The 18,189-nt window shown below is 40.0% G+C and overlaps 1 protein-coding gene across 2 annotated transcripts in view; it reads right to left on the bottom strand.

The window, feature by feature from the left end:
* The window catches only part of KNTC1 (kinetochore associated 1), a 98,666-nt gene that overhangs the window by 18,013 nt on the left and 62,464 nt on the right, over positions 1-18,189 (bottom strand). For both annotated transcript variants that reach the window (XM_024257275.3, XM_063711953.1), the window contains exons 41-51: positions 17,482-17,610; positions 16,745-16,861; positions 15,203-15,312; positions 11,657-11,864; positions 7,939-8,028; positions 6,509-6,680; positions 6,362-6,420; positions 6,006-6,222; positions 4,616-4,689; positions 4,169-4,379; positions 3,829-3,938 (exon numbers count right to left, since the gene is read on the bottom strand). In XM_024257275.3, coding sequence (XP_024113043.2) covers positions 3,829-3,938; positions 4,169-4,379; positions 4,616-4,689; positions 6,006-6,222; positions 6,362-6,420; positions 6,509-6,680; positions 7,939-8,028; positions 11,657-11,864; positions 15,203-15,312; positions 16,745-16,861; positions 17,482-17,610 — 1,497 coding nt within the window. The remainder of the gene's footprint in view (positions 1-3,828; positions 3,939-4,168; positions 4,380-4,615; positions 4,690-6,005; positions 6,223-6,361; positions 6,421-6,508; positions 6,681-7,938; positions 8,029-11,656; positions 11,865-15,202; positions 15,313-16,744; positions 16,862-17,481; positions 17,611-18,189) is intronic.

The following is an 18,189-nucleotide window of genomic DNA, read 5'->3' as shown; positions in this document are numbered from 1 at the left end:
AAAAGATTTTTGCTTAAATGATGGGTCTACTCATACTTGTTTACAAATATTCACTGAGCACTTACTATATGATAGACACAATTCTAAGTATATAGATTGTCTGAGTAAATAAAGCAAATGTTCCTGTCCTCCTGGAGCTGAGATGCATTGGATTTTTATTTTTGGAGACAGGATCTTGCTCTGTCACTCAGGCTGGAGTACAGTGGCACAACCACGGCTCAGTGCAGCCTCAATCTCCTGTGCTCAAGCAATCCTCTTGCCTCAGCCTCCCAAGTAGCTGGGACCACAGGTGCACACCATGGCACCTGGCTAATTTTTTAAATTTTTGTAGAGATGGGGGTCTCACTATGCTGCTCAGGCTGGTCTCAAACTCCTCGCCTCAAACAATCCTCCCACCTCAGCCTCCCAAAGTGCTGAGATTACAGTCATGAGCTACCTTGCCCAGCCCCGTATTAGATAATTTGTAAAAGGAAAAGACTCCATGAATTTTAAATGAGCCATTTGTTAATTCAGTATATATCTGTTGGGATTTACAAAGTACTGTACTAGGTGCTATGTATACATGCAGTTTCTGGCCTCAAGGAACTTTTAGTGTGTACCTTGAACTTACATATAAGTTAAAACATCTGTGAAGGCTGGTTTCTAAAAGTCAACCACATATTCTACGTGGCCAAGATATGTTTCTAACTCCTGTTTCCACTGAAGCACAGTCCATGCTCTTGGTAAATACTTTAAAAATCCTTGTTGAATCAAATGCCAAATGATATAAAAATTGCTAATTAAAAACCTAATGGTGGCTGGGTGCAGCGGCTCACACTTGTAATCCCAGCACTTTGGGAGGCCGAGGTGTGTGAATCACCTAAGCTCAGTAGTTCGAGATCAGCCTGGGCAACATGGCAAAAACCCATCTCTACCAAAAATACAAACAAAATTAGCCGGGCACAGGTAATTTTTTAAAAGTAGCTGGGACACCTGCAGTCTCAGCTACTCTGGAGACTGAGGCATGAGAATCACTTGAGTCGGGGAGGCGGAGGCTGTAGTGAACTGAGATCATGCCACTGCTCTAGCCTGGGTGGCTGAATGAGACCCTATCTCAAACAAACAAACAAACAAACAAAACCCTAATGTCATATTACACTATTTGTTTACAAATAGATTTTGTTCCCCCAAGAATATCTGCCTAGGTGGATATAGGAATTATAGAATCTACCTCAAGTTCTGCCTGAAAATTCAGAAGAAATGATACAGAAGATCTGGATTTGCTGAATCCTATCTTAAATTTTAGATGTTAATGATGCTATTTCTTAAAAACTGACATTATGTGCTTCCTGGTGTGATCCTTTGAAAGTAATACATCACCTATACAGTATTGTTGCCAAAAGCACATAACCTGAATCAAATCACAAGAAACATTAGCAGACCCAAAATGAAATATTTTATAAACCAACTGGCCTGTGCTCTTCAAAAACATCAATAAATCAGGTGTGCAGGGGTAGAGGAAAAGAGTTGGAAGAGGAATGGAATGTTGTATCATCCTAAAATATTTCCTCTAATAATTCCAGAAGGAAAAATAGTAATTATGGAGTAGAGAAACAGACAACAGCTTAACCAAGTTATCTAAATTAACATCACCTGTGAGGGCAAAGGGACCTCATGTGCCTCCAAATGTCATACCCTGAGGAGGGCACAACACAACTTATGCAGTATGATGCTAAAAATAAGTAATTTGAATATTACCATGAGGCAGTATTAGACAAGCCCAAATTGGAGGGCAGCTTATGAAACAACTGGATTTCACTCTTCAAAAATGTCAACATCATAAAAGACAAGAAAAAGTCACAGAACTGTTATAGATTAAAACAGACTAGAGGCCGAGCACGGTGGCTCACACCTGTAATACCAGCACTTTGGGAAGCCAAGGTGGAAGAAATATATGAGGCCAGGAATTCGAGACCAGCCCAGCCAACATGGTGAAACCCCATCTCTACTAAAAGTACAAAAATTAACTGGGCATGGTGGCGGGTGCCTGTAATCCCAGCTACTCAGGAGGCTGAGACAGGAGACTCGCTTGAATCCAGGAGGTGGGGGTTGCAGTGAGCTGATATTGTACCACTGCACTCCAGCCTGAGCAATGGAGCCAGATCCTGTGTCAAAAACAAACAAACAAACAAAAACCAAAAAAACAGACTAGAGACATGACCAACAAATGCAAGGCATAGTCCTAGACAAGATCCTGGACCTGGGGGAGAAAACTGCTATAAAAAACGTTATTAGGACAATTGGTGTAACTGTAAAATGGACCATAAATTCAATTATATCACCATTAAATTTCTGATTTTGATAATTATATTATGGTTGGATTAGAGAAAATCCTGTTCTTGGGAAATACACCCTTAAAATATTCAGGGGGCAAGGGGGTATGCCACATGCAATTTAATTTACTCTCCAATGGTTCAGAAAAATATTATGTGTATCAATTATAGAGGAGAGATGAAGCAAATATGGCAAAATGTTAAAAATTCATGGATCTGGGTGAAAGGTATATATAGGAGTTCTTTTTCTACTATTTTTGCATTTTTGTGTACATTTTAAATTATTTCAAAACAAAAAGTTAACCACATGAATCTGAGTAAAAGAACGGGCCATTTCTTTCATACAAGACAGCATCTGAAATCATCAATTGAAAGGTAAAACAGCTACAAAACAATATTTAAACAAAAAGTAAGCAACCTCAGGCCAGGCATGGTGGCTCATGCCTGTAATCCCAACACTTTGGGAGGCCAAGGCGGGCGGATCACCTGAGGTCGGGAGTTCAAGACCAGCTTGGCCAACATGGTGAAACTCCAACTCTACTAAAAATACAAAAATTAGCTGGGCATAGTAGCGCACACCTGTAACCCCAGCTACTCGGGAAGCTGAGTAGGGAGAATCTCTTGAACCTCAGCAGAGGTTGCTGAGATCACGCCACTGCACTCCAGACTGGATGACAGAGTAAGACTCTGTATCCAAAAAAAAAACAAAAAAAGTAAACAATCTCTTTAAAACTTATCAGATTACAGAGGGTAATAAAACGAACAAAAGTTCCAGACAGGCACAGTGGCTTATGCCTGTAATCCCAGCACTTCGGGAAATTGAGGCGGGAGGATCACTTGAGGCCAGGAGTTTGAGACCCACCTGGCCAACATAGTGAGAGACCCTGTCTCTACAAAACAAATAAACAAAAAAACAAAACATTAGCCACATATGGTGATGCACACGTGTAGTCCCAGCTACTTGGGAGGCTGAGGTGGGGAGGACTGCTTGAGCCTAGGAGTTCAAGTCTGCAGTAAGCCGTGATTGTGCCATTGCACTTGCCAGGGTGACAGAGCGAAACTCTGTCTTTAAAAAACAAACAAAAGAGGCCAGGCGCGGTGGCTCATGCCTGTAATCCCAGCACTTTGGGAGGCTGAGGCAGGAGGATCACAAGGTCAGGAGTTCGAGGCTAGCCTGACCAACATGGTGAAACCCCGTCTCTACCAAAAATACAAAAATCAGCCGGGTGTGGTAGTGGGCACCTGTAATCCCAGCTACTCAGGAGGCTGAGGCAGGAGAATCACTTGTACCCAGGAGGCAGAGGTTGCAGTGAGCCAAGATCGCGCCATTGCACTCCAGCCTGGGCAACAGAGCAAGACTCCGTCTCAAAAACAAAACAAACAAAGAAACTTCCTTCTTTGAAGAGTCTGTGCTCCTAATTAGAAAGCTGTATCATGTGGGATAAATATTTAGCCTTTGAGAAGAAGCCATCGGTGCATACTCAACTACAGATACTCTTGGGCAGCAAGTACTTACTTCACCAGGTTTTATTGAAGGGCATAGCCATTTTTCCAACAACATGTCCCAGACTTTTTCCAAATTAATTTCATTGACTTCAGCTATTTCTTTAGCTGCTGCATGAATATCTAAGATATTCAAAATAAAGAATTAAAAGAAAAACTCAAGTTTTAAATATTTATATCGAATACTTATATGTGTATGTGTATATATGCACACGCATACACATAAGTATGTTTAAGTATATACATATATAAGCATATGTAAGTAATATATATGTACACGTACATATATACATAAAACTGGGAATCAAAATAATAGCTTTTCTTGGACAACAAAAAAATTGTTTTGTCCTCACCAGGATAATCTGTGCCAGATGAATTCTGAATTCTTTGATTGATGCTAGGATGTTCGTAGAGACTGACAATAAGATGTGCTGGCTTTCCGATCACTCTTAAATATTCCTCAGTGTTCAGCTTGTGGGCTATGAGCACAGCTTCTGTGCCTGATCGCCGGTACTGGATATGAAGCTTCTTCAACAAAGCCTCGGCTTTTTCACGTTTTTCATCCTTTTAAACAATTCCAAGCAAAAAGAAAATCTTACTTTGTAAGTCTTAGTTGAAGCCAAGCATCCATCTTTATCAATCACAATCCCTCCCTTCCTCAGTTATGTTCCTAAGCATCTACATAAAGCCTTGGTCTTCCTTCTCCATTTTAGGCACCAGGGCAGCATGAGAAGGTAAATTAAGCTAGTACAATTTAATTAGGAAGAAGAGAAGCCGCCAATCTGATAGTTCAGACACACCTGCGATGGGATATTCTGTAGCCATCTTTCAGCTAAATAAAGGCAGAATTTCAAAGCAGACATCTTGAAGGAACCTAAAATAAATAAATAAATAAATAAATAAATAAATAAATAAATAAATATTTACAGGCAAATCTTAATCTTTTCAAGAAAATGTATTTTGGTCAAATTAGCAACTTTTTTAAAATTACAAAAATGCATACTCATGGCTGGGCACAGTGGCTCACATCTGTAATCCCAGCACTTTGGGAGGCCAAGGCAAGTGGATCGCCTGAGGTCAGGAGTTCGAGACCACCCTGGCCAACATGCAGGAACCCTGTCTCTACTGAAAATACAAAAATTAGCTGGGCATGGTGGTGCACGCCTGTAGTCCCAGCTACTCGGGAGGCTGAGGCAGAGGTTGCAGTGAGCCAAGATCACGCCACTGCACTCCAAACTGGGTGACAGAGCAAGACTCCGTCAAAAAAAAAAAGCCCACCGAGGCCCTCTCATCAGCTTCCATACCTATTCTCTAGATTCTTATATGCCTTCAGGAGTTTTCTGTGTGTGTGTCAGTCTGTGTTCACACATGCATACATGTGCATCTTAACCCTAATGGGTAATACCATACATATTCTAGTATAATTTGCTGTTCTCACTTCATATCTTGGATATCTCTCCAAATCAGCCCCATAATATTTCGTTCTATGAATACACCCCATTTTCTAACTAGTTCCTGATGTGAGCATTTTTTAAAAACTCACTTTCAACTTTTGTTACAACCAAAAATGTAGCAGTAAGTGCCTATGCTTGTGCACCTGTTTGGTTATGTGAGACTATCTAAAGATTCCTCATTGAAAGTGTGATTGGGCCAGGTGCAGTGGCTCATGCCTGTAATTCCAGCACTTTGGGAGGCCGAGGCAGACGGATCACGAGGTCAAGAGATCGAGATCATCCTGGCCAACATGGTGAAACCCCGTCTCTCTAAAAATACTGGGCATGGTGGCGTGCACCTGTAGTCCCAGCTACTCGGGAGACTGAGGCAGGAGAATCACTTGAACCCGGGAGGTGGAGGTTGCGGTGAGCCAAGATCACGCCACTACACTCTAGCCTGGCGACAGAGCAAGACTCCATCTCAAAAAAAAAAAAGAAAGAAAGTGTGATTGGATATTAGGAAGTACCCATCACTGCCTATTCCTAGCAAAGGTCACACCCCAAAGAAGGCACAAAGACAAGTTGGAAATTGCCTGCCTCCCTGCCCATGACCACTGCCCTTGAGCATTTCAGCTTCACCACAGTTAAGAGAGCAAGCACATACATTTGAAAACTACCATCTTGCTTCTCCTTAAAGATGCAACAAGAGTACTTTTTTTCTTTTTTTTAACTACAATTTTAAAAGAAGAGCTCTTACCTTCAGGGATATCCTGGGCAAGGCTGATGGCAATAGCTACAGCCCACTCTGGGTTGACTATAGAGAGTAAGTAGGATTCGATGGTCTGCGTGATCTTAGTTATTTCCTTGTTCATCAGTGTTGACGATTTAGCTTGTGTTAACTTCAGGAGCTTTGGCTTCAGTTTTTTTTCGAAAACGTGTTTTGCTGTAGACACGTACAGAGTGTCCAGAGAAAACTTCAAAGAAAAGGAAGGTTATGGCTGAAGCACATATTCACATATAAGGTTTTACATGAAAGCAGCAGAAAAATCTTCTATACGGGGTCAGAATTAATTACAGGATACAGAAATGTCTTACAATGTTTTAACCCATTACCTTCATTAATTTCGAAATTAAGAGCAATGTTGGGAAAGATTCTTCACTGAGTTCTGTAGCTAGAAAGGAAACAAGGAAAGTATGATTTGCTTAAGAAAAAAAAATTGGCTATCCAGTAAAATTCATAAAAAGTTAATGAACACATACAGAGAATTTTCCAGAAGTTCTGTGCTGTGCCAAAGAATATTAGGTGAAAAGGCAGTCTAGTTTGGGCAGCTGATGGCAAAGTTATGACATGTTCCAACATATACTGATATTCTAGATCCACGGGAGGAGAAATTCTTCTGTATGACTTCAAATGTTTCAGAATACTCAATGCCTATATTAAAATAAAAAACTTTTGTCCAGTAAGAGTAACCCAATCCTAAACTGTCATCAAATCATCTAACAGTATACCATCAAAAGTTTTCATTCCTGAGACCATCTCGTTTTCAGAAAGAGGATCAAAACCTTTTCTAGTATTCCCTTTAACATTATTCATCTGAACTATAATTTATATACAATGATTAAAGGAATCCTATGAGGAGAAACCACTGGTGCCCTGTTGCTGGTAGGATGTTTTGTAAATGAGAGCTTGACAGTTTGTTATCTGCTCTTCAAATAATTTGAGATATAATTCAAAATACTTGATTTCATTTTAAATATAGAGGCTACAGATCTAAATTAATTCTCTACGCTCTTATCTTTCTTATGTTTATATTTTGTATTAGGGAACTTTGTATAATCTTTTGAATTGATATATTTTCTTATATAATAAGTCTTATTAACATAATATTAAAATATTTTGGCCGGGCACGGTGGCTCACACCTGTAATCCCAGCACTTTGGGAGGCCAAGGCGGGCGAATCACGAGGTCAGGAGATCGAGACCATCCTGGCTAACGTGTTATGGTGAAACCCCGTCTCTACTAAATATACAAAAAATTAGCCGGGCGTGGTGGCGGGCACCTGTAGTCCCAGCTACTCGGGAGGCTGAGGCAGGAGAACGGCGTGAACCCGGGAGGCGGAGCTTGCAGTGAGCTGAGATCACGCCACTGCACTCCAGCCTGGGCGACAGTGAGACTCTGTCTCAAAAAAAAGAAAAAAAATAAATAAAATATTTCTAAAATATTAATTTCTAAAATCAAATTAAAAAGTATAAAAGCCACTATGACCAAAATTCAGAAACAATGAAGAATGACTGAGACACAATTGAGTAGGTCTTGGACCTACCCACTAACACACAGAGCTGACCTAACTCTTAGTCCCATGGCCTTTTTCACTTCCTACATGGCAAATGTTGCCTTAATTCTTCACTATTAGTTCTGTAGTGACTTCATACTCTTCGACAGCAGGAGAGGTTAGTTAAATCACCTCAAAACAGCAAAAAAAGGATGAAAATAAGTGATAAAACAGGAATGTCATGAAAATCTTTTTCCTTTTTTAAAGATTTGTAAAGATTTTTAAAAACCTAAAATAAACCACAGAGTTTAAAGGGAATTCAATGGATAATTTGGAAAGGCCCTGGATAATGATATGATTTATGATCCAAATAAAAGCAGAAAGATGATTTTTACATCTTTGATATATTTGTTATACCTGATTAATATTAATATTGGTTATCTTTTCATCAGCTCGTTCTATAACTTTCAGGACAACTTCAATCATTTCATAGTCATAAGGATCCAACTGCATAAAAACAAAAATATATCAAAACTTGATAAGACTTTGCCATGTTGAAATTTTATTCAATTACAATCATCAGTACAGATTACAAATATAAGAATCTCACTGCACTAGATTGTTAAATTAATTACTCCCTTAAAAATAAGCTACAATCGGCCGGGTGCAGTGGCTCACGCCTGTAATCCTAGCACTTTGGGAGGCCAAGGCGGGTGGATCACAAGATCCGGAGATCGAGACCATCCTGGCAAACACGGTGAAACCCCGTCTCTACTAAAAATACAAAAAAAAATTAGGTGGGAGTGGTGGCGGGCGCCTGTAGTCCCAGCTACTTGGGAGGCTGAGGCAGGAGAATGGTATGAACCCGGGAGGCGGAGCTTGCGGTGAGCTGAGATCGCGCCACTGCACTCCAGCCTGGGCAACAGAGCGAGACTCCATCTCAAAAATAAATAAATAAATAAATAAATAAATAAATAAATAAATATAAAGAGCTACAATTTTCTCACCTCTAAAATTACCTGTGAGGATAAACATACATGCTAAAAAAAGGTCTCAAAGGCTGTTTTTAAAAGCTGCACAAGGCAGTATTGTTTTAATAAAGAAGGATGCTCTTGCCTGTAATCCCAGCACTTTGGGAGGCCAAGGTGGGTGGATCACCTGGGGTCAAGAGTTCAAGACCAGCCTGGCCAACAGGGTGAAACCCCATCTCTACCAAAAATACAAAAATTAGCTGGGTGTGGTGGCATGCACCTGTAGTCCCAGCTACTTGGGAGGCTGAGGCAGGAGAATCGCTTGAACCTGAGAGGTGGAGGTTGCAGTGAGCTGAGATCACGCCACTGCTCTCCAGGCTGAACAAAAGAATCAGAGTATGTCTCAAAAAAAAAAGAAGGAAGCTCTTAAGATACTAAAAGCATAGAAAGGGTAGGGGTATGGTCAAAATTTTATAAGATTTTGAAATTAAAGTTCCATTTCTTTCATTTACGATGGGAAAATTAGAACAGAAAGAAACTGATCCTTTTCTTAGAAATGATATGAGTAAAACTGTGGGCCTCCAAGCAAGTTTCTCAAAGGATTCTGTTTTAGCTCTAACTATATACTATAGTGCAAGAATTAATTGTGTGGCATATATACATATTAACACAAAAAGAAAGGAAGTCAGGCTGGGTACAGTGGCTCACGCCTGTAATCCCAACACTTTGGGAGGCTAAGGCAGGCAGATCACTGAGGTCAGGCATTTGAGACCAGCCGGGCCAACATGGCGAAATCCTGTCTCTACTAAAAATACAAAAATTAGCCGGCGTGGTGGTGCGTGCCTGTAGTACCAACTACTCAAGAGGCAGAGGTAGGAGAATCGCTTGAACCCAGGAGGCGGAGGTTGCAGTGAGCTGAGACTGTGCCATTACACTCCAGCCTGGACAACGGGGTGAGATTTCATCTCAAAACAACAAAAACAACAACAACAACAACAAAAAAAAAAAAAAAAAAAAAGGAAGTCTTCTCTTTGTTCTTTCTTTCTACCCACACACCATTACTTTTTTCCTTTTTATTTTTGAGACAGAGTCTCGCTCTGTCACCCAGGCTGGAGTGCAGTGGTGCAATCACAACTCACTGCAGCCTTGACCTCCTGGGCTCAAGCAATCCTCCCCTCTTCAGCTTCCCAAATAGCTGGGACTATAGGCACGTACCACTAGGCCTAGCTAATTAAAAAAATTTTTTTGTAGTGACAAATTCTTACTATGTTCCCCAGGCTGGCCTATTTTTTAAATGCCAACAAAAGTCGCGTGAAAAACAACACTGAACAAAGTGGGAGGATGAAATATTGTACCTAGAAAATTTGAGCAATCTATGTAATTTTTGGCTGAATTACAAGCAAAATATAAAACTGAAATATTTATTTCAGGCTTAAAATTTTATTTCCAGTCTGGGCACAGTGGCTCACGCCTGTAATTCCGGCACTTTGGGAGGCTGAGGCAGGTGGATCACCTGAGGTCAGGAGTTCATGACCAGCCTGACCAACATGATGAAACCCTATCGCTACTAAATACAAAAAATTAGCTGGACGTGGTGGCGCATGCCTGTAATCCCAGCTACTTGGGAGGTTGAGGCAGGAGAACCCGGGAGGCAGAGGTTGCAGCGAGCCGAGACCTGCGCCATTAGACTCCAGCCTGGACAACAAGAGCAAAACTCCATCTCAGAAAAAAAAAAAAAATTTATTTCCCTGCCATTCACCTTCATTTCTCCATTAAACTACCCCCTGACCAAACATTCCAATTCTCAGAAGATCAGAAGATCTCCTAAACAAATACTCAGCAGAAGCCAAGTGTAGTCCCTGTAGTTCCAGCTACTCAGGAGGCTGAAGCAGGACGATCACTTGAGCCCAGGAGTTAGAGGCCAACCTGGGCAATATAGTGAGACCTCCTTCTCTTAAAAAAAAATAAAAAACAAATCAGACAAAAGCATAAAAACATGTATGAAGATATTAATTATAACGATTTATAATAAAATTTACCCAGCCATACCCAGACAACATAGTGAGATTCATCTTCACACAAAAATTTTTTTTTAAATTTAAAAAATTTTAAAAATGAAAAAAATTACTGGGGTATGGCGGCATGCACCTACAGTTCCAGCTATCTGGGAGGCTGAGGTAGAAGCATCACTTGAGCCCAGGAGGTCAAGGCTGCCATGAGCCATGTTCACACCACTGCACTCCAGCCTGGGTGACAGTGAGACCCTATCTCAAAAAAAAAAAAAAAAAATTAAATGTCTATCCATAAAAGCCTGGTTAAATACGGCATGTTTTATCCGTATAATGGAATAATAGTTGTGCATGTGTCAAAAATGACGGTTCACTGGGCCTGGTGGCTCACCTCTGTCTTCCTAGCACTTTGGGAGGCCAAGTTGGGAGGATCACTTGAGGCCAGGAGTTTGAAACCAGCCTGGACAACATGGTGAAATTCCATCTCTACTAAAAATACAAAAACGAGCCAGGCATGACGGTGCACACCTGTAACCCCAGCTACTCGGGAGGCTGAGGCTGGAGTATCACTTGAGCCCAGGACATAGAGGCTGTAGTGAGTCACATTCATACCACTGCACTCCAGCCTGGGCAACAGAGCAAGACCTTGTCTCAAAAAAAAAAAAAAAAAAAAAAAAAAAAGAAAGAAAAAGAAAAAAGACATTTCTGGCAGGACCGTGAAAAAGAAATTGTTTCTTTTGAGATAGATGTGTATGTAATGACATATAATGACAATATGTTAAGTGAAAAAAGAGGGTCACAGAAGAGTATATTTAGTTTAAGATAGTTACTACACCACACTATTAACATTTTCATCTCTAGGGAGTGGGGTTATAGGGAAATTGCTTGTTTTGATTTATACATTTCTCTCTAGCTCATATAAATTCAAAGAATGTGTAAGGTTTTCAAAAATCTGGGGAAGAAAAGCTATTTCTATTTTGAAAAACAGGAAAATTGTATTTAACTGTGTTAAAAATATAGAAATCGAGAGAATATTTCAAATTAAAAGTTGATAAAAATATAGACTTAATACATCCAATTTGTTACTAATGTATCTAATTATTAAGGGTGGGAGGGATGACTGAGATGACCCGATTCATTTCACTGTGTGTCTACCTTATGTAGTATTCCACTAAGACTGATGACCAAATCTTTTGTGCTCGTCAATAAAGGAACCATCTCAAGGGCTTTGGCCAGGAGTTTGGGATGCCGCCGCTTTGCAGAGTCCATGCTTGCATCTCCCTGGCCTTGGCTGGCATTCGTGTTGTGGAGCAGCGTTTCAATGAAGAGCTGAAGAACTGCATCGCAGTCCAACTGAAATGTGCTAAAAGAAGCATTCAATACACACAGTCTCCCTAACTGCAGGCATTTCCATGCAAAGTATCTGACAAAACACTTGGGTACATGCTTCCATTGTTGAAATTTAACCTTGTCATTGTCCAGTCTCAAAATCAGACAAACTCCTGTCATCAAAGCTAATTATTGCCTCTTAAAAACCAGATATTAGGCCGGGCGCAGTGGCTCACACCTGTAATCCCAGCACTTTGGGAGGCCAAGGTGAACAGATCATGAGGTCAGGAGTTTGAGACCAGCCTGGCCAACATAGTGAAACCCCATCTCTACTAAAAATACAAAAATTAGCCAGGCATGGTGGCGCATGGCTGTAATCCCAGCTACTCAGGAAGCTGAGGCAGGAGAATTGCTTGAACCCGGGAGGTGGAGGTTGTGGTGAGCCAAGATCACGCCACTGCACTCCAGTTTGGGCAACAGAGCAAGACTCCATCTCAAAAAAAAAAAAAATCAGGTATTATTCCTGGTGGGTGTGTAAACTGTTAGAATACTGGAGAGAAATCTGTAATAAAATTGAAAATATTTATGCTCTTTAGTATAACAATGCAACATTTACAAATTTCACCTAAGAAGAAAAATATACACGTTAGTAAGGATGTCTTCTGCAGCAACTCTTTGTAATAATTAAAAGCTGAAAACAGTTTATACCTATAAGTGCCTACACATCAAAAAACTAGAAAAAATTCACAAACAACCTAACAATACATCTTAAAGAAGTAGAAAAGGAAGAGCAAACCAAACGAAATTAGTAAAAGAAAAGAAGTAATAAAGATCAGAGCAGAAATAAATGAAATTGAAACAAAAACAATACCAAGGATCAACAAAACAAAAAGTTGGATTTTTTTTTTGTTTTTTGAGACAGGGTCTCATTCTGTTCCCCACGCTAAAGTGCAGCGGCATGATCAAGGCTCACTGCAGTCTCAACCTCCTGGGCTCAAGTAATCCTCCCACCTCAACCTCTCAAGTAGCTGGAACTACAAGCATGCGCCACAACACTCAGTGAATTTTTTTATTTTTGTAGAGATGGGGCTCTCACTATGTCACCAAGGCTGGTCTCCAACTCCTGGCCTCAAGCGATCCTCCTGCCTTGGCCCCTCAAAGTGTTAGGATTATAGGCGTTAGCCACCATACCTGGCCAAAAAGCTGTTTTGTTTTTTTTTAAAGATTAAAAAAATCAGGCTGGGCACAGTGATTCACGCCTGTAATCCCAGCACCTTGGGAGGCTGAGGCAGGTGGATCACTTGAGGTCAGGAGTTGGAGACCAGCCTGACCAATATGGTGAAACCCCATCTCTACCAAAAATACAAAAATTAGGCCAGGCATGGTGGCTCATGCCTGTAATCCTAGCACTTTGGGAGGTCGAGACGGGTGGATTGCCTAAGCTCAGGAGTTCAAGACCAGCCTGGGCAACATGGTGAAACCCCGTCTCTACTAAAATACAAAAAATTAGCCGGGCGTGGTGGCATGCGCCTGTAATCCCAGCTACTCAAGAGGCTGAGGCAGGAGAATCACTTGAACCCAGGAGGTGGGGTTGCAGTGAGACAAGATGGCGCCACTGCACTTCAGCGTGGGCGACAGAGCGAGACTCCGTCTCAAAAAAAAAAAAAAATCTGGTTACTATAGACAAAATGACAACTGAAATACCTTTTTAGACCCTATTAATAAGACAGTGATAGTTTAATTTGCTATACAGCGTAACTAAAATATCAATAAAAGGCTTAAGTACCACCATTCTCAAGTCACTCTCTGATATTCTAAAGGTTATCTAAATTTATTCAGGTAGACTGCCTGAGGCAGAAGTGTCACTATCACATGAATACAAATCATCAATGCCACATAAGTAGAATAATTATGAAATGAACTTCACATTATAGCTATTTAAAGTTCAAAAAAGTGTCCTGTACCATAAAACATCACAGAAGAATCTAGCAGAAGTTCAAAATGTTCAAATTAATAAAAAAGATAAGAGTGTGCGTACCCTATTCTGGATTTATAACACTCTAAACTGAAGAGTGACATAGTTTTGTTATTTCAAACTACTCTTTAAGTCAGTGCTCCTTCAAGCTATGGGCAGCCTATAGTCCTTGACTTACAGGTACTGGATGGTGACAGCCACGGTCTTTCCCCACTATCCACAGAGACAAAGAACTAGATGCCTGCCCGGTGCAGGAAATGTACCAAGCAGTTTCATTCTCAATAACTCAGATTCCATTAATCTGTTACAAATCAGATGGGGGTTATAGCACCCATAATATTTTAGAAGCAGTCATTAATAATTTGACCTTGAGCAGGTCACATACTATGGGTTTGTTTTCTCATATATCGACTGGCAACATATGCAATAAGAACTGTAAAAATTAAATGAGGTGACATATCTGAAAGCATTCTGAAGCCAGAAAATGAGTCCTTGTGTTTACTAGATAGAAACATGAGATATAAATTACAAATCATGTATCCCTACTCATCAAAGTCAGCTGAATCTATAAATAACACATTTTATCTTAGTTCTAAAAATTCTTGTTCAGACGCAGTGGCTCACGCCTGTAATCCCAGTACTTTGGGAGGCCGAGGCGGGTGAATCACTTGAGGTCAGGAGTTCGGGACCAGCCTGGCCAACATGGTGAAACCCCATCTCTATTAAAAATATAAAAATTAGCCAGGTGTGGTGGTGCATGCCTGTAATCCCAGCTACTTGGGAGGCTGAGGCCAGAGAATCGCTTGAAGGTGGAGGTTGTGGTGAGCTGAGATTGCGCCACTGCACTCCAGCCTGGGTGACAGAGGGAGACTCCGTCTCAAATAAATAAATAAATAAAATAAAAACAAAAATTCTTTTATAAATATTTTAATAGGAAATTAGAAATTCTCCCTAAATCATACTTTTCATTAATTTTTAAGATTACTTTGCTCCCTAGTTAACCGGATTTAGAAGTTTATTACTCAGAAGAATATTCTCCAACTTTTCTGATCATAGGAATCACCTGAGCTCCTATTAGAGACCAGCGATTTCTAGGCCTCGGTCCAGACCCACTGAGTCAGAACTGCCAGAGAGGCCCAGAAATCTGCATTTGAAATCAAGTGCCCTAGGCAATGCTTATCAGGAGACAAGTTTGGGAAACACTAAATGGTGAATTTAAATGGCGATATCATAAGAAACTCTAATCTGATTTCATATTTACTCAGTTTGGGAATGAGCAAAAGAAAGTATCAGCGGTCCATGGACCTCATAAAATAATCATCGTTATTACTGTGTTCTTGCAATAAGAATTACCAGTTTGTTAACAGCAAAAATACCGTTAATGTTTAAAGAATTACCTGCAATATTCCAAAATGAGGCTTGTGTCCATATCTATATTCTCCACAAGAGCTTTAATGAGCTCTTTCTTGGTGAGAAAATGCTGCCTGAAAACTGGTTGAAAAGAAATCTAGAAATAAAAAGAAAAAAACAAACCGAAAAAACCCTCTACACTGAAATGTATCAGAGTAAGGGCAACATGATGACTTGCCTTTTTAGTACCCTTTTTTAAAAAGAAACATTTGTCTATAGCTCCTCCAACTTCACACTACCCAACCCAGCCATCATTCTGAGATTTGAGGTGTACATGGGTCCAAAACTCCTCTTAGTCATCCTAACCATTGCCTCTTCATCTGAAAAGTTTGATTGTTAATGTCAACAGAACACCAGTTCCATTACTGCAGAAGAATTAAGCTTCAAAACATATAGCATTTCTGTACTGGTTACCTTCCTGATAAGTCAACTGTTTGCAAATAAAATGTCTTATAGTGTTGGTAAAGAAAACAGGGTTTTGGCTCATGCCTATAATCCCAGCACTTTGGGAGGCTGAGGCGGGTGGATCACTTAAAGTCAGGGGTTTGAGACCATTTTGGCCAACATGGAAACCCTGTCTCTACAAAAAAATACAAAACAATTAGCTGGGCACGGTGGTGCATGCCTGTAGTCCCAGCTACTCAGGAGGCTAAGTTGGGAGGATCACTTAGGCCCTAGAGGTCAAGGCTGCAGTGAGCCGTGATAATGCCACTGTACTCCAGCCCGGGTGACAGTGAGATTCTGTCAAAGACAAGATCGCGCCCTGCCTGCTTGTCTGTTCTTTTACAATGTCAAAAATAAAGGTCAAGGCTGGGCGCGGTAGCTCACGTGTGTAATCCCAGCACTTTGGGAGGCCAAAGTGGGCGGATCACGAGGTCAAGAGATGGGAGACCATCCTGGCCAATACGGTGAAACCCTGTCTCTACTAAAACACAAAAAATTAGCCGGGTGTGGTGGTGCACGCCTGTAGTCCCAGCTACTTAGGAGGCTGAAGCAGGGGAATTGCCTGAACCCGGGAGGCGGATGTTGCAGTGAGCCGAGATCGTGCCACTGCACTCCAGCCTGGCAAAAGAGCAAGACTCTGTCTCAAAAAAAAAAAAAGAAGAAAAGAAAGAAAAATAAAGGCCATTTACGTTCCCTCTGCTAGGAGTTCTTGAAGCATGGTATAGCTGTATATACATTTTAATATTATCTTTAAATAACAGCAGCAGAAAACAAAAGTATGAGGCTAAAGGCTACGCCTGAAATAGCATAAATGTCAATTGATACTAGATATATACCTATAAATGAGAAAGTTAAGCAGCTGAAAATGTCAGGCCCCTTTTAATTTCCTTAAAAATACAGAAAAAAGGAAATGAGGCAAAAAGTTCCTTATTTCTTTGAAAGCACCTATGTGTGTACTTAATAAAATGTATGAGTCAGTACACATATACTCTCTTCCGAAAAGTAAAGGACAACAAAATCTTTGTTTTAAATTTTCCAACCGGGTAATTATCAGAATCGATGATAGCAGTACAAAGAATACTCACACCAAGTTTACCAAGACGAATGCCCCACTGGGCATCAGTACTGAGTTCACGGAACTTAAGCCCCATTTCTATTTCCCGATAGAGACTTGCCAGCTCAGAGCCCACCAGAGATATTGCCTAAAAAATTAAAATAGAATTAAAGTTCAATCATAAGTAGAATGTATTCTTATAACACCTTTTAGATGAAACGCAACAATAAAAATCATAACTTTCTTTGTGATAACCATGTAGAATGTTACATATTATTTTGTACACAGTCGTTACTTCTTATGTAGTATTTAGGTAATTCAGCTTTTCGTATAATGCTATACATTTAGCCTGGCTTTCCTTTATAATAAAAGGCCAAATTTTAGTTATCTTGCAAGAAAATCCCCATAAAAGGCAAATTTTAACACAATATCCAAGAGAAATTTTCTGTTAAACTTATCCTACAAAAACAAACTGATTCATGGGTTCATGGGTCTAGGGTTTCAACTACACCAAAATAAGATTTGGGGTTCTAAGGGTATACACAGATTTTAAGAAATTAAAAAACTGTAATTATTTGGGTTGAACAATGCTCATAACTAGCATATACAGGCAACAGTAGACAGTCAAGCAGAAGTTGGTAGAAATCACGAGTTAGCTCAACATTTCTTCTACTAAATCTTTAAGATCAGGTGGTAAAACCAACTTCATTTCTCCCCCCCAAATCTTGAATACTTCAAGAATTGAAGGTGTGCTTCCTTAGGACATACCAAGATTTTGTCGTAATTCTGCCATGCTTTATCTATGAGCTTCCAGAGATTTTCAAACACATCTTTTTGAGGTAAGAGAGTGCAGTAACCCAACGCCAGGTCAAGATCTACCAAGCGACAATTAAATACCTACGGGAAGAAAGCAGCAAAAGCAGCAAATTCTTCACAATCAAAACAGAATTAACTTTGTTCACAAAGGGCAGAAATACAAATAAAGAGGAATAGTTTTAATTTATAATTTAAGAAAACTTTTTAAAGAAAAAAAAACAGAATTCAGTGTCTCAAGGTTTATTTACCACTAAATTGAATTACAGACACTAAGGAAGAACAAGTGTTTCATGAAAGTTTATAGTAACATAGTTCTAATGTATTTGCTTAGGTTTAATGTCCTTTATCACTATCCGAAGAGTAAGGAAAGCAACTACAAGTTCTACAGGGCACTGAAATATTTAGGGGTAAAGAGCCATAATGTATGTAACTAAATCCCAAATACAAAAAATATATACAAAATATGAAATGATTTTATATATAAATAGAAAAATAGAGAAAGAGAGAGCATGCCAGAAAATGATAAAACAGTAAGGGGTATACCAAAGATCTTTGTACTATTCTTAAAATTTTCCTGAAACTTTGAAATTATCTCCAAATAAAAAATTTTAGGCCAGGTGTGGTGGCTCATGCCTATCATCCCAGCACCTTGGGAGGCCG

The sequence above is a fragment of the Pongo abelii genome, chromosome 10 (assembly GCF_028885655.2).
Source record: "Pongo abelii isolate AG06213 chromosome 10, NHGRI_mPonAbe1-v2.0_pri, whole genome shotgun sequence".
Lineage (NCBI taxonomy): Eukaryota > Metazoa > Chordata > Mammalia > Primates > Hominidae > Pongo > Pongo abelii.
Note: the sequence above shows the minus strand (reverse complement) of the source record. Positions and strands in the feature narration are given on the sequence as shown.